The sequence below is a fragment of the Nuphar pumila genome, chromosome 11, assembly GCF_984573655.1.
Source record: "Nuphar pumila chromosome 11, dmNupPumi1.hap1.1, whole genome shotgun sequence".
Classification (NCBI taxonomy): Eukaryota; Viridiplantae; Streptophyta; class Magnoliopsida; order Nymphaeales; family Nymphaeaceae; genus Nuphar; species Nuphar pumila.
The window spans coordinates 1,385,145-1,399,361 of NC_143259.1; the positions used below are offsets into that span (position 1 = coordinate 1,385,145).

The 14,217-nt window shown below is 37.2% G+C and overlaps 1 protein-coding gene across 2 annotated transcripts; it reads left to right on the top strand.

Moving 5' to 3' along the window:
- Positions 1–2,240: 2,240 nt before the first annotated feature.
- On the top strand, positions 2,241–13,347 carry LOC149821568 (histone acetyltransferase subunit NuA4-domain protein). Of its 2 annotated transcripts, XM_089980908.1 has the most exons (8): positions 2,241–2,316; positions 2,421–2,515; positions 2,835–2,963; positions 3,305–3,405; positions 10,272–10,341; positions 11,910–11,937; positions 12,038–12,092; positions 12,765–13,347. In XM_089980908.1, the coding sequence occupies exons 1-8, from the start codon at positions 2,304–2,306 to the stop codon at positions 12,868–12,870; spliced, it is 597 nt and encodes a 198-aa protein (XP_089837034.1). In that variant the 5' UTR covers positions 2,241–2,303; the 3' UTR covers positions 12,871–13,347. The 2 variants fall into 2 exon arrangements, with proteins under 2 accessions (XP_089837034.1, XP_089837035.1); XM_089980909.1 differs by lacking the exon at positions 2,835–2,963.
- The last annotated feature ends 870 nt before the right edge of the window (positions 13,348–14,217 follow it).

Sequence of the window (14,217 nt, forward strand, 5' to 3'; positions counted from 1 at the left end):
TTTATTTAACCAGCCTATACGAGTAGGGATGGCAATGGACTGGGGCGGGGGCAGGGGGCAGGGGACAAGTTCTCCACCCCCGTTCGGTCTCAAAATCCGAACCTCCATCCCTGCCTCCATTCCCACGGATGGATTTTAACCTCCATTCCCGTTTTATGTCCTCCATCTCTGGTCCAAATGGGGGCGAGGCAGGCGGGGCGGGGCCCATTTCTCATCGGTTTAATGTCATCCCTTAGAAGGATTGGGGATGGGACGGGCGGGGCAGGGCAGGGAAAAACATAAGTCTATCCCTGCCTCCATCCCTGCACGGGGATGGATTTTAACCTTCTTCCCCTGCCTTCATCCCCGTTTCATGCCCTTCATCCCCGGTCCAAATGGGGCGAGGCTCCGCTTTCCCTTGGTCCACTGCCATCCCTATATACGAGCCTATCTGTTCGTATCTCCTAATTCACCTTGATGAACCAATTTATGAGTTCAAACACAACTTTTTAGAATCTAGAAATAAGGGCACCAATTAGAAGCCTTATTTGATTATTTTAATGAAAGAAAATCTCTAGACCAGTTTGTAAAATTTCAATCATGTTCTCCTTTGAAATAAATGAAGAAAATTCCAAACATGTTGAGTTGCCCCTGTGATTAAGCTGATATTAAAGCTGCAAATGGTTCGGATATGAGATGCTGGTTTTGCAAATTTTGTCTGTCATGGATCCAAACCGAACAGACTTCTCAGAGTGTTTTCTGATCGAAATCCAAACCGTTTTCAACCCTAACTGATATACTTGTTTCCAGCACATGGCTCCCCACAAAATCCAATGAATTGAAATATTTGCAAGCCACCGATTGGTTGGACAAACAAATGCACAAATTGATTGGATTAAATCTGAATTTGAATATAAATCCGACCAAAAATGTCAAATCCAAAAAGGATCAGGTCCATAAAAGTCCCAGTACGATATTAAAGCACATTCGAATTCCATTTTGAAAAATCCATATCCGAAAACAATGTTTTGGATTCAATTCATGGTTGGACTTTAGGACTAGGGCACATCGTGTCATGCCGATCCAGTTTGAGATTCGTACAACTTAAACATTTGTTTTTTTTTTAATTTACAACCCAAAGAAACCGCACCCAGTACAAAGACCTGGTTGTGCTGATTCAGCCTGCAGTTATCGTGCCAACATCTTAAAACTTCAAGGCTAGGACCCTTACCCTAAGGGCCTATGCTATGCGTTGTCTCGCGCAGAAGGGCGACACACATGAGAATCGAACCTTGACAGTAGGGGTGGAAAAATCTGACCCGACCCACCAACCCGCTTTTTAGCCGGGTTAGGGTTTAGCTTAAATGGGTTCATGTCGTAAACGGGTCGACCCGCCTAACCCATTTATTAAACGGGTCTTGTTTGTGTTAGGGGTATGCCAATCCGCCAACCTGTTTGACCCATTTAATAAACGGGTTAGGAGGGCGGGTCAATCCATTTACACGAACCCATCAACCCGCAACCCATTTATATATATATATATATTAACTTATCTAACCCTAACTCTTAACTTTACACTTTAGTCACTCACCTAACTCCTTCTTACCCAGCCGCAGCGGAGAACCCGAGACCTCTCCTCTCCCGTGGTGGTGTGCACCTCTGCGGTTATCGTGTCTATGTTATCAGGTCGACCCGTTTAATAAACAGGTTGCCATGTCGTGTAATTGTGTCGTGTCGACCCGATCCGTTTATTAAACGGGTTAACCGTGTCGGGTTACCCGTTTAATAAATGGGTCGTGTTCGTGTTTGCCACATCCAACCCATTTAATAAACGGGTCATGTTCGTATTGAGGTATTCTGACCTGCCAACCTGACCCGCCAACCTGCCGACCCAACCCAATTGTCACCCCTACTTGACAGTCTGTCTAGCAGCCAAGGCCCCGCCCCCTTAGGGCAACTCAAGCATTGTTGGTCAAGTAGTTTCTGGGGCCTAACCCTATTCTCACCTGCTCGCTGTGGTCCCCTCTGCACTACATCGGGACTCCAAAAAATGGATCGAAACGGTTCAAATATAACTGGGTCCAATAAATTAGATCAGGTAATACCAATTACCAACAAAAAATAATGTTTTTCCGCAAGATCCAATTCATGGTTAGGACCATAAGATGGATCTTAGATCATGGACTCTATCAATCGACATCCGAATCCCGCCCCGTTGTGGTTGGTATAAAACGAACTTCTTTGGAAAAGAATTCGTGTCCTCAGAATTGAGAGAGAGAGAGAGAGAGAGAGAGGAAGTCGCTCGTTCGAAAATTCGCGGGAAAATGGACGCCGATGGTTAACCCTCTCTCTCTCTCTTTCTCTCTCTTGTTCTTGTTGGAATTTATTGACTAATTATTAATTGATTAAATCCGATTTGATGGACGGATCTTCGTTGGTAGTGCAACGGCCCGCCTCCAATCCAGCGGCTATGCTCGCGGCTCTGGTGAGCAAGAGGGGGAAGCTCCAAGATGAACTCCGCAAACTCGAGGACCAGGTCTCTCTCTCTCTCTCTCTCTCTCTCTCTCTCTCTCTCTCTTGTTTGTGAGTTTTATCTTTCTTTCTTTCTTTTGGGATTGTTTGATTCATTAGCGCAAGAGTCGGGGTCGATCAATTCTAGGGTTTGCCAATCGAGGCACTTAGTTATCGAACCCTGTTAAGTTTTTTTTCTTTTGGGTTGTTGTCGTTGTCTCGTGCCCTTTTGTGGTTTTTCGTTTTATGCATATTAGGGTTCGCATTTTTTGTATCCGTAGGCGTTCTATTGCTGGTCTTCTAATCCCGGAATTGAATTTCAATTGTTGCCTTTTCTTTTGCAGTTAATTTTGATTCCGAAAGAAGAATTCACTGAAGAAAATCTGATTCCGTGCTGTAATTTTGATTTCTGTTGTCCCTTTGGGACTCGTGGGAAAATTTGTGGATTCAAGCTTCCTATTGGGATTTTAGAGGTTTCGCTGCTTATTTTTGCATTACGATGCAACTAGAATTTCAAATTGCTGACGCAGTTGCATTTAGCAAAACCGTTGATTTCATTCGATGTGTGTCCTGCTCAGGACCTGAATCTTTAAATTCAAGTTATGCTTTAAGTTTCACTGGGACTACATCATCCTTCGGAACCCCTGTGTTGTTAGATTGAATGGGATGTTTGTTTAGGATAGATGGGCTAATTCTTGTTGGTCGTGTTAGTGATGGATGTAGCGTCGTGTGTGAGTTTGCTAACATTGGCCATGACATAAAGTTACGAGAATTGTTCGTTTTGTTTCATTAACTTGTTTTATGTTTTCAATAGTTGTATGAGTTAGAGGGGAATTACTTGCACGACTCTGCCCAATGCGGAAATGTACTGAAAGGGTTTGAGGGATTCTTATCATCATCGAAGAGCACAACCAAGTAAGTCTTTTTGTTCTCTTTTGTGGTTGTCTGTTCCTTGTGCTTGCACCTATTTAAATGTTAGGAAGTGTAGTTTTATGAATCTGCCGAGAAAACTAGTAGCTCAATACTAGGCTTCGCCAATGTGCTCATTGAGAACCTTGTGTGGGGAGGGGATTGCTTTAATTGATTACTTTGTTGAAGCACTTTTCACATGTCTATCCTTATCTGTAACCTAGGCTTGCTCATCGAGTTCTCCAGTCAGTTGAGTAATTGTAACAGTTAACAAGTTTCATTTACTAGACAAAAAATCAGGGCCATAGCTCCAGGCATGTTTAAAGCAGATCTAGGTTGTTGCATTACTGATAGCTAGTTGACTTAAACAGCTTCATTTACTAGTTCACCTATATTTTGATGGCTAATGCATATAATTGAAAAAACCGATCCTTTAGTTGGACTTGTTGGTCATTTATGTGCACAGAACCTAGCAAAATAAAGCATGAGACTTTGGTTCTATTAGACACATAAAAAAACTATTTTTAGAATTATAATGCAATTTCTAATTCATGATCGGCTTTGAGGTATTAGTTATTTCTTTCTTTATCTTTTAGAACTTTTTTTTTTGAAGAAACCCTCTTCTTTGGAAGTTCTTGCTTACTCCATACACGCTTGCATGGGTGGTTACTCAAGTCGACACCTTTGTGGTTGGTTTTGATAATTGTTCCAGATTCATCAGTGACCATTGTACCTGAAATAGACCAGCAGTAGTTGTCATTAGCTTTAATTGAATTAAATCACACACTTCCATCTCATTCTTCTGTATGCAAAGGGAACAATTATTTTGTTTGAAAGGAAATACAAATTTTTTGTTATATTTGCACCAAATCCATCTATTTTCTCCTATTCAGCAGCCTATAATTCTTACTATAAACTGGAATGGTGCTTCTCCGTTCATGCATTTACTAATCAACCCAACATCAGAAAAATGTCATCTCCTTCATCTTGGTAGCTATTGGTAGAGAGAGCATTATCTTGTTTCAGAGATATACTTAGTTTAATTATTAAATTAACTTGTTGATGTGGCCCATGTTTGTCTACTATAGGTGTAGTTATTAATCCACTTTGGGCACTTTACTGCCTGAAGCAATGTTGTGAAAAGCATTGAGGCGTAGCGAAGCGCTTCACCAAAAATGAAGCGAGGCGTAAAGTGTAAGCCTCAAAAATATAATTTTGAAACTTAAAAAAAACTTTAGAACAATATCTAAAAATACAAATAAATAAAAGAAATGCTTTGTTTATGAAACGACGACCAATGAGAAATAGAAAATCTCAAATAAATACCGAAAAATATGAGATTAATATGTAAAAGTAACATTAATGCAACAATTTGATCTATGTAAGTATCTAACAAATAAAATATGAGCATTCAATAAAAAATTAAGTAAAAAATCACTAACAATCAAATTTCTCAACATCATATCATCAACATATAATGAATATTAGCATTAACAACCAAATGTTAATGTATTTATCTAAAACTCTAAAAAATGAGAGTGTTACAATCTATGTAACATGGACTCTTCTAACACGACACCACACCCGCACCCATGCGAGTGCGACACTTGGACACAACTTCTTTTGTGTCAGGTGAAGTCAACCACACTGAGGTCCATTTTTGTCTAAAAGTAGATTAAGTTAATCCTAACCAAGTCCAGTTTTATTTATATTATATATATAAATACATAAATGCACACACATACACGTAGTGTTAACTTAAAACTGTTAAAAAGTATATATATATATATATATATATATATATATATATATATATATATATATATATATATATATATATATATATATATATATATATATATATATATATATAATACCGCACCCAAGTTTCTGCACCCGTATCCGCACCCGCACCTATGTGACACAAGTTACAATATTCACAAATGCAAATAAAGGACCCAAAACATATAAATGCCTATAATCCTATGATATGAATTATGACCTAGGCTCTTCTTGTGTCTTGCCATCATCAATATCCAAGCCTTCAATGCCCATAATCTGCATATAATTTAAAAAATACATTTATATTCATATCAAGGTAAAATGAATATAACTTTACCTAGAGCTCTTTATGACCTTGCAATATTGTCTTGCCTATAACCACTTTGTGAACCATGATGTGAACTCACTTCTTCAATAGGTATATGATGAATGACGTTTATGTTGAAGTTCGGGTTCAACCATAAATCTTTCAACCAATTAGGATTGCTAGGAAATACTAGATCTTCCTTAACAATGCACTCATCATCCGAGTCTATGTGATCTAGACATATTGGGTCTTTAGTAGCCTTTTCCTCATATTTCTCTCCCTTAACTTCATATTGTATATGACAAACACCAATGCATTCATCTTCTCTTATTCAAGTTTATTCATTCATTTTGAATGCACCTATAATTTCAAATCATTGATAATCAATTATAAAATAATTAAACTTATAGAAATGTATTTCAAAAACAAAATACAAAGTCATATACCAATGATAAATTACTCCAATTTCACTCACAACCCGATGCACTACATATCAAACTTAGAATTCGAATTGTAAAATACACTAGTTTAGGATTTTCATGCCCAAATGAACTCCACCAATCAATTACATTCAAATAAAACAATGAAAAAATAATATTATATTATTAACAAATAACAAAAAATTAAAACTTAAAAATAATATTATATTTATTAACAAATAACAACATAATTACAAATTTATCATGACCTTTTAGTTTTCTTGTTATAACAGTTGCCTCTCTCTACCAAACAACCCCTTTGCCTTTGTTAATATCGATTTGTGTTGTAATTTGCAATCAAACATTTGTATCGAAAACCATTTTTTTAATACAATCATAAAAATCATGAATAACTTCTCAATCTGTGCTGAAGTTTTCAACATAATGAAATTGAGGATTTAAATAATAGGCAATTGCATGCAAAGGCTTATAGAGTTGCAAGTCTCATCGTTTGTCAATGATTTTTCAAATAGGTTTATATTATCTTTCAACCTATGTCACATAGGTGCGGGTACGAGTGCAGGTGCAGTGATGCAACACTTTAAAAAAACTTGGGTGTGAGAGGGTATATATATATAAAGTTTTACCCCTTCTCACAGTACCCCTTATTTTTTTAATGGGTACGCATTCATTTTTTAATGAGGGGAAGGGGGGCTTGAGGTACCCCTTTTTTTTAATAGGGTGGGAGGGAGGGCTTGAGGTACCCCATTCTTGAGCCCTATCCATATTTTTAATGGACCAAAATGGACTTAGTCAAAGCTGATTGAGTCTATTTTGGATAAAGATAACCCTAGGTGCAGGTTGATCGCACCCAAGGTCACATTGAGCGCATCGAGTGCGACACTCGCACCCGCGTCGCGTCGATGCGGTGGCCTACTAGGCGAGTCCATGTGACATAACTTTCAACATTACCAAGACTCGAAGTGATTTCCTCCTTTGTTTTATCTATTGCCTTATACAAAAATTTCTTAGCAGGCTCATCTGCATCCACTAATCGCAACACTTTTACGAGAGACAACGTAACTTTAATTGCATATGATATGACAACCTAAAAATTATGACAATTAATAACAATAAAAGCAATATTCTTAGGTTCGGGCTTCTTGTAGTAATTGGATGATCTAAAATTTGAAGAGAAGAACATTGACTTCAAGTCTTTGTTGTAGCATTTGATACTATGAAGTGTGAGATATGATGTAGCAAAACGAGTCACGGATAGACGTATAAGTTCTCTCTTTTTTGTGAACTTTCTCATCAAATTTAATATCCATGCATGATTATAGATGTATCTTGTGATTTTTTTTTGCCTTTTCTATTGTATCTTTAAAAATTGATATCTTTCCAAACATCAAATCTAAGCAATACACCACACATGGTGTCCAAAAAAATATTTTACCTGTTGTTAACATATTCTCAACTGACACATAATTTGGTGCATTATTTGTAATTGCACTACATTCTCTTCATGAAGTTTTTTAACAACTTGCACAAAATTTTCGTAGTTTTTTTCATATCACTCATGTTAATAGACTTCAAAAATATTGCCCTTGATGAACTATTCACAAGAAAATTAATTAAATTTCTTCTCTTGCCATCTGTCCAACCATCTATCATAATGCTTTAACAAACTTTGAGTCATTCTTTTTTGAACTTTTTTAGCATTTCTTGAGTTGACTCTACTTCATCCTTCAAAATCCACGTTTTGATCTCGTGGTAAGAAGGTGGTTTGATCTCCACTCATAATTTGCAAAAAAATTTAGCATTGGACCAAAATATGAAATGTTACAAAGATTAATGAAAGGGCATTGACTTGAAAAAACCTTCCAATGTCATGGCATACATCTTTTCTCTCATCCCTTTTCAATGCATTATTAATTGTGGTTTGTCGTGCTTCTTTATGCACAAATTGGTCCATGAGACCAATTGTGCTTGTTTTTGCTGTACTACTTAATCCACTAGCATTCACATTATCGGCTGCTGGTGTTGAACCAAAATAAACACACCTACCAATTTTTAACTTTGCTCCTCTTGTTTCCTTTCCATATGGTTCCTTAGATAATTCTAAAGATCTTTGCACACCCGGTGGAACCCTATCACATGGAATTACACTATTTATTGTGCCTGCTAAATGATGTTTCAACCTTGAAATGCCACATGTAGTCTCTCTGCCAGTAGTTGCATGTTACATGCCCTATGAATTTCTTATCCTTACTGGGGTTTGAAACTTTAGTTTCATGATCCCATTCTACATCTCTTCCCATTGTTCAACTGCAATGATGCAAATGAAAATTATATATAGTTATCATAACTCATAACAAAAGACTATAAAAATTCAAAGAGTTCTAAAAACAAAGAATCGATTACAATTTACATATAAAACATAAATAAAGAGTTATAAAAACAAACAATCAATTACAATTACATATAAAGCACAAATAAGGAGGTAGATAAACAAATCAATGAATTACTAAATCCTCAAGCAGCCATTCTTACTGGATAATATGGCCAAAAAAAAAACTTGAGTCAATGCTTTATATAATCTAATGAATTCAGATTCATACTCAATACCAACATATTACACCGGCAAGTGATCAAATCACATCTGTACAAAACTAATTACCTCCTTCAGATCACATGCTCCTTTTGAAGTATTAAAGACATCTGAAAATTCCTTTAAAAGAAAAGAAAACCTATGTTGTTTCACACTTTTTTAACATTCACAAACCAAATTCCAATTTCTAATACATTTAAGAAGAGCAAGCTAACTCCATATTTGAAATTCGGATGCACCACAGGTGGTTGACAAACTTCATGAAGATACCTTCATCACAAAAACAGCAAGGCCATTCATAACTATGATCATACCAAAGACTAGCAATTTATTGGATAGATACATCTTTAACAGGGAAGGAAAACAAAAATCAACTATAACAATAAAAGAGTAGGGACCCTGTTTTCGTATGAAACCCTAAGTTGTGTTTGAAAAACTCGAGTCCCACCCACTATTTCCCACAGGAGCTCGTTTCAGTGTAGGGATGTAAAGGTTCAAGTTCGAGTTGGATATGGCAAATACCAAATCGGATTAATTTGATATTCTTCAAATAGACTTGGATTCAGATTCAGTTGGGGAAAGGGTAATATTGGATCCGAATAAATATATGTAATCATAATCAGATATCTGTTGGATTCAGTTTTGAAATCCTAAACCAAATCCAAATCTGATTATAATCAGATTTAGTTTTCTTAACCGAATCTAACTAATTGGATTTGGATTTGGATTTGGATCAGATGTTGAATAAATCCGAGCAGTTGACGTCCCTGTTTCAGCTTTTTGGGGTTCAAGTAACGCATCCTAGAGCATATGCTTGGATTAATTAATGGTGTTCTACATGTTGATCTTTTGAAATGTAGCTAATCTAAACATGCATTACCTTAAACTAACACAAATATTGAAAACAGAATTCAAACTCTAGAAGTTACATCTCGTAATAAGATATCCATCCAGATGTGCATAGTGTTAATATAAAACCTGAAACCGGTTTGTGGACTAGAGAGAGAAACAACACAACGTACCTTCTTCTTCCTTTCGGCAGAGAGAGAGAGACAACGAGAGACGAGAGAGGCAGCGAGAGGGATAGACAGAGGGAGAGCAAGAGATAAGAGGCGAGAAAGACAACGCAGCGAGAGAGAGAGACAGAGAGAGGAGAGCGAGAGACAATGAGAGGCGGAGGGAGAGGGAGAGACGAGAGAGAAAGAGGAGAGCGGGAGATGAGGGGAGTGCCCTAAACAGTCGGGCCTCCCCTAATTTGGGTAAATGGGGGCTTTGACCTCCATTTGACCCAAACATTGTGAGACGTGCCTCGCCATAAGGCATATGCCTCATAGTCTATGAGGTGCACGCCTTAGGCTATTTATGCCTTTTCAATGCACCTCAAGGCTCAAGGGCCCTCGCCATGCAGCGAGGCATGCTTTTTCACAACATTGGTTTGAAGGTATTGAAGTTTATCTAGCAAGAATTCTTGAAGAAATTATTTTCTTTCTAATTTTTGGGTTGTATCCTATCGACTGCACATTATTTTTGCACATTTTGCTTTATTGGATGAATGAATAAAAATATCTAATTATTATTTTTATATGATTTCATGTTGATTGAATATAGATTTTAAGGCCTTTCTGATGTTGGTGATGATGATGATTTTGTTACTCTATTCTACATAATAGTGCATTATGATGGTTTCGAATAGCATGATATCAGATTTTCTAGTCAGCACATGATGACGGGTCCTTTTGTTTTTCAAATATAGTTTGAAGCGTCCTAGGAAGTTGCAGCCTGAAGATAGACTCTTTTCATTGTCATCAGTGACTTCACCAGTGGTAATGTATCCCATTCTTGTCTTTTCGGTAGAAAAGTTCCCTATTGTTCAGGTATTTTACATGGTGATTGCATTTTTTTTCTCCATGGCTATGTATTAAAGCAATACGAAGAGTGAAGGATTTAAGATTTTATTTAGTATTCACCGCTTATTGATAGCTGTATTTGTCAATGGTTACTACCATGCAACGGTTTATGTGATTAGTGAACTGTGAGATGGAACCACTTGAACCTTGGGTCTTTTGCATGCTTGGTTAACAGATAGGCCATCATTATGACCAGGAGTGTGCATGGGGGATATTTTATGTCAAGCTTCTAAAATGATTGTGAGAAGCATAAAGTAATCATGTTTACACAGCATTGATGTGTGCTTTGCTTTGCTGGGATATCTCAATTTTAACTCATTAAAATTGCCTCTTTAGCTGGTAGAACTCTGAGACCATCTGGGCGTGAAACTGGATGGGTAGCACTATCCATAATGGATGGTGTTGTCCCCGTAGGCCTCTGGCTTATCTGCTACTGGATGTTGCTAGAAAACAGTAGTCTACACCACCTAACCATATTGGAATTTCTTGTGTCCGATGTGATGTTGAATTGGTAGTTGTGCTAGCCTTGGCTAGGGGTCTCAGGTTCCTTCGAAACTTACCTTAGCAAAAGGGCAAAAATTTTCTGGAGTTCTCTTGAAGCGTTTGTTTATCTTGGGAAAGTATATGAAACATAGAACAATGTGAGAAATAAAAAGAATTACAAGTTCTCTCATTCTTCTGTGTTGTGTGTGTGTGTGTGGAGGAGTATGCCTGTTGTGTGCCCTTCTCATTCTGGGTCCCATTTCTAGTTAAAGTTGTGAACAAATTTTTATCAAATTTCCATATATCATTGCATGTCAAGACATAAAAATGATTCCATGAGTAGCTGACAATATTACGCTCGTGTGATTAGTTTTGATTTATTGAAAATTTGTAACAGTTGAGATAATGTTGTGATAAAGATGAAATACCTTTAATATACTGGGATGCTTGTCTGTGTGTGCATGAAATTCTTGCTTGTTTTGCTTTTCTATGTGTATTTGTGCTGGAGAGAACAAGAATGTTATGAATAGCGCAATGACATCTTTTTAGATTAAAGTAGGAGCCAAGCATTTACTCTCTAATCTTCTCAAAATTGGAAGTTAGTTTGATGTTTCCTAACTTTCAAAAGTTTCTGGTCCTGATATCATTCAGCTTCGCAAAGATCAGAAAGATTAAAAGTATTGAGTGATAGATTCCAAATATGAAGAAAAAAACCTTTATGGGATGTAGTCTTTGTGAATGTCCAATTTCATGCTATGATGGCATGATTCGTGTTGATTTGAGTACACAACTGATCAGATAGAGTTGAAATTAATTCTAAATACGGTAATCTAGTCAACTTTGCAAAACTTCAGTATGTGAACAATTTTCAGCTTGTGTTACTGTTAAAATGAAAGTTTGGGTACCAAAAATATGCATGTAGCACTGTCTCTGGGATTTCTTTAGCAGCACCTTTATCATCGACCATCTTATACCTTTTCCTTTGGTTCTGTTTGTTTCAGGTAGTTGATCATGGAACTGGACGTGAAGGTGACAAATCAAGCCTATGACTGAGTTACTTTTATCTTAAATATGCTGTAATAGCTTTGAGCACATATTAATATGATTCACTTTTTGTCTTCAATGACAGATGGAAGGTCTGAATTTGGTCGGGGTAAGGGTGGTGGGACACCTGCTAATGGACAGTAAGCATTCTTTTCATTACTTGCTTTATAGCAAAAATGGTCTTTTTTGAAATAAGTTGGAGTGTAGAAAATTCATACTCACTGAGATGCTAATATTTGACATGCTCATGTAAGAAATTTGTTAGGTATACAATTTCTAAGAAAAGGACAACAAAACCATTAGTATGCATCCCAGAGTCAAAATATCTGAACATTAGATTGGCTGCTGTGGTTACTGCATCCTTGAACAAGTTGTAGAATTGTATCATCAACAACTGTCACTTCAGAAAACTGGAGTTCTATACAGATTGTTTTCTAGAATATTTAACTAACCTGTTTGCTTATGGCAATTTAAAGTCATTAACTGAAAATTTTCTCTTATGAAGGTTATTTGTAGAGCTTCCTTCAGTGTTAGTAACTTCAAAAAAGATTCTCTCTCTCTCATTAACAGAATTACCTTGTTCAGAAAATAAAATTTCCAACTTATCATATTTGTCGTTCTGGCGATGTTAAGGAGAAAAGGATTTGTGACATTTTTGCTAGTTAGCTATTTCTGATGAAATTTTTGCAATAACTTCAAGCTCTACTCCATATACGAAACCTTCTATTAGAACGGCTGCATGCAAAGCAACCTAGATGGTCATTTAGTTCAATTATTCTTTAATTTTATTTTTTATTTTAAAATTTCTTCAGAGGAAAGCCAAAGAAGGGAAGATCTGCTCCAAGGGATGGAAAGAGAATTAGACCAAGTGAACAGGAAATCGATGATGAAGATGATCCTGACTTGAGTTTGAGATAATTGCTCGCCAGGTTCATTTGGATTGTGGTCTGTAAGGCCATAATTTGTTTTACTGGTGGCATTTTGATACCTAGGTCATTGTGATTGTACTATTTAGCTCCGGCTGCTCCAAGCCTGTCTGTTTAAAAAAAGAAGCTCTGATAAGCTGCAGTTACTTTACTCTCATGGCTGAGGCAATGTCTATACATGAAGCATATATCCTAGTGTTGGTGTATAGGTACTGATCTGTAATTTGCTTTTTTAGGTTAAGACGTTGGTTACTTTCCATTTTATTTTTGCTTCTAGATGGTCTTTTCCAGCATGTGCCTCTGCCTAAGGTTATGGGTTTTATGCTGTGCAGCATACTACTAGTTTGTTATTGATTACAAATTTAAGGTTTTCTCTTGCTTTTCTTTTGCCATGCTTCCTGCATGTTGCCAAACATGTAAACAACTCTGGCGTGTTGAATGTGATGATTCTTCTGGTGTGACAGAACAATGTAAAGGGCTTTGGTGTTTAGTGTGAGGATTTTTGTGGTTATTGGGTCTTAACATTCGGCCCTCGATGTAGGTGATTGTTAGGGAGGGCAGATTAGATCATATTGTATATAACCGATTCATTGGTAATGTTCAATCCCCACTGTGCATCTTACTTTGGACATACGTGGGCGCCAATCTCAAGTTCCAAAGTGAAGTGCGTTAAGGGTTGAATATAACTGATGATCTGTTATGTACAATATGGCCGGTTCTGCTGTCAACCAATCAGCCTCTCTTTTACCGTAAAGTTTTTGGAAAGGTCACATAGAATAAGTATAATATGCGTGTATGGTTTTTCTTATATTGGTAACAGGGTTCATGGAGATGGCTGCATCTTTACTTTAAGAACCCATCAAAGTGTTCTGGTACTAGAGGAAGGGGTTCATGGAGAATCCATGACCTCCCCACCAACTCCATCAGGGTTTAGTGTGGACCTCAGGTGTACAACACAAGAAAGAAGAGCCGACTAAGTCAATAATATTTCATGGACAGCAACTGATACGTTGACCCTAAAAAAAATGACGGGTTTGAAGAAAAAAGAAAAGAAAAATGACAACTTGGAGAGATCAATGACACTCCCATAAAGGTCAATGGTTCAACTGTATAAAACTGGTTGGAATAGGCACATTTACGATGAGGTGTTACAAATGGTATCAGAGCCTAGGAACAATAAATTAAAGATCAAGGTCGTGCCACACCCTGCAAGCGCTCTGTGAACCTTGGGTGCTAGCAAGATTATCAAAGAACCTTGGGTGCTAGCAAGATGGAAAGAACTGTATTATGTGGGCTTATTGAATCAGACGTGAGACCCATGCCAGATTCATGGTGTGGG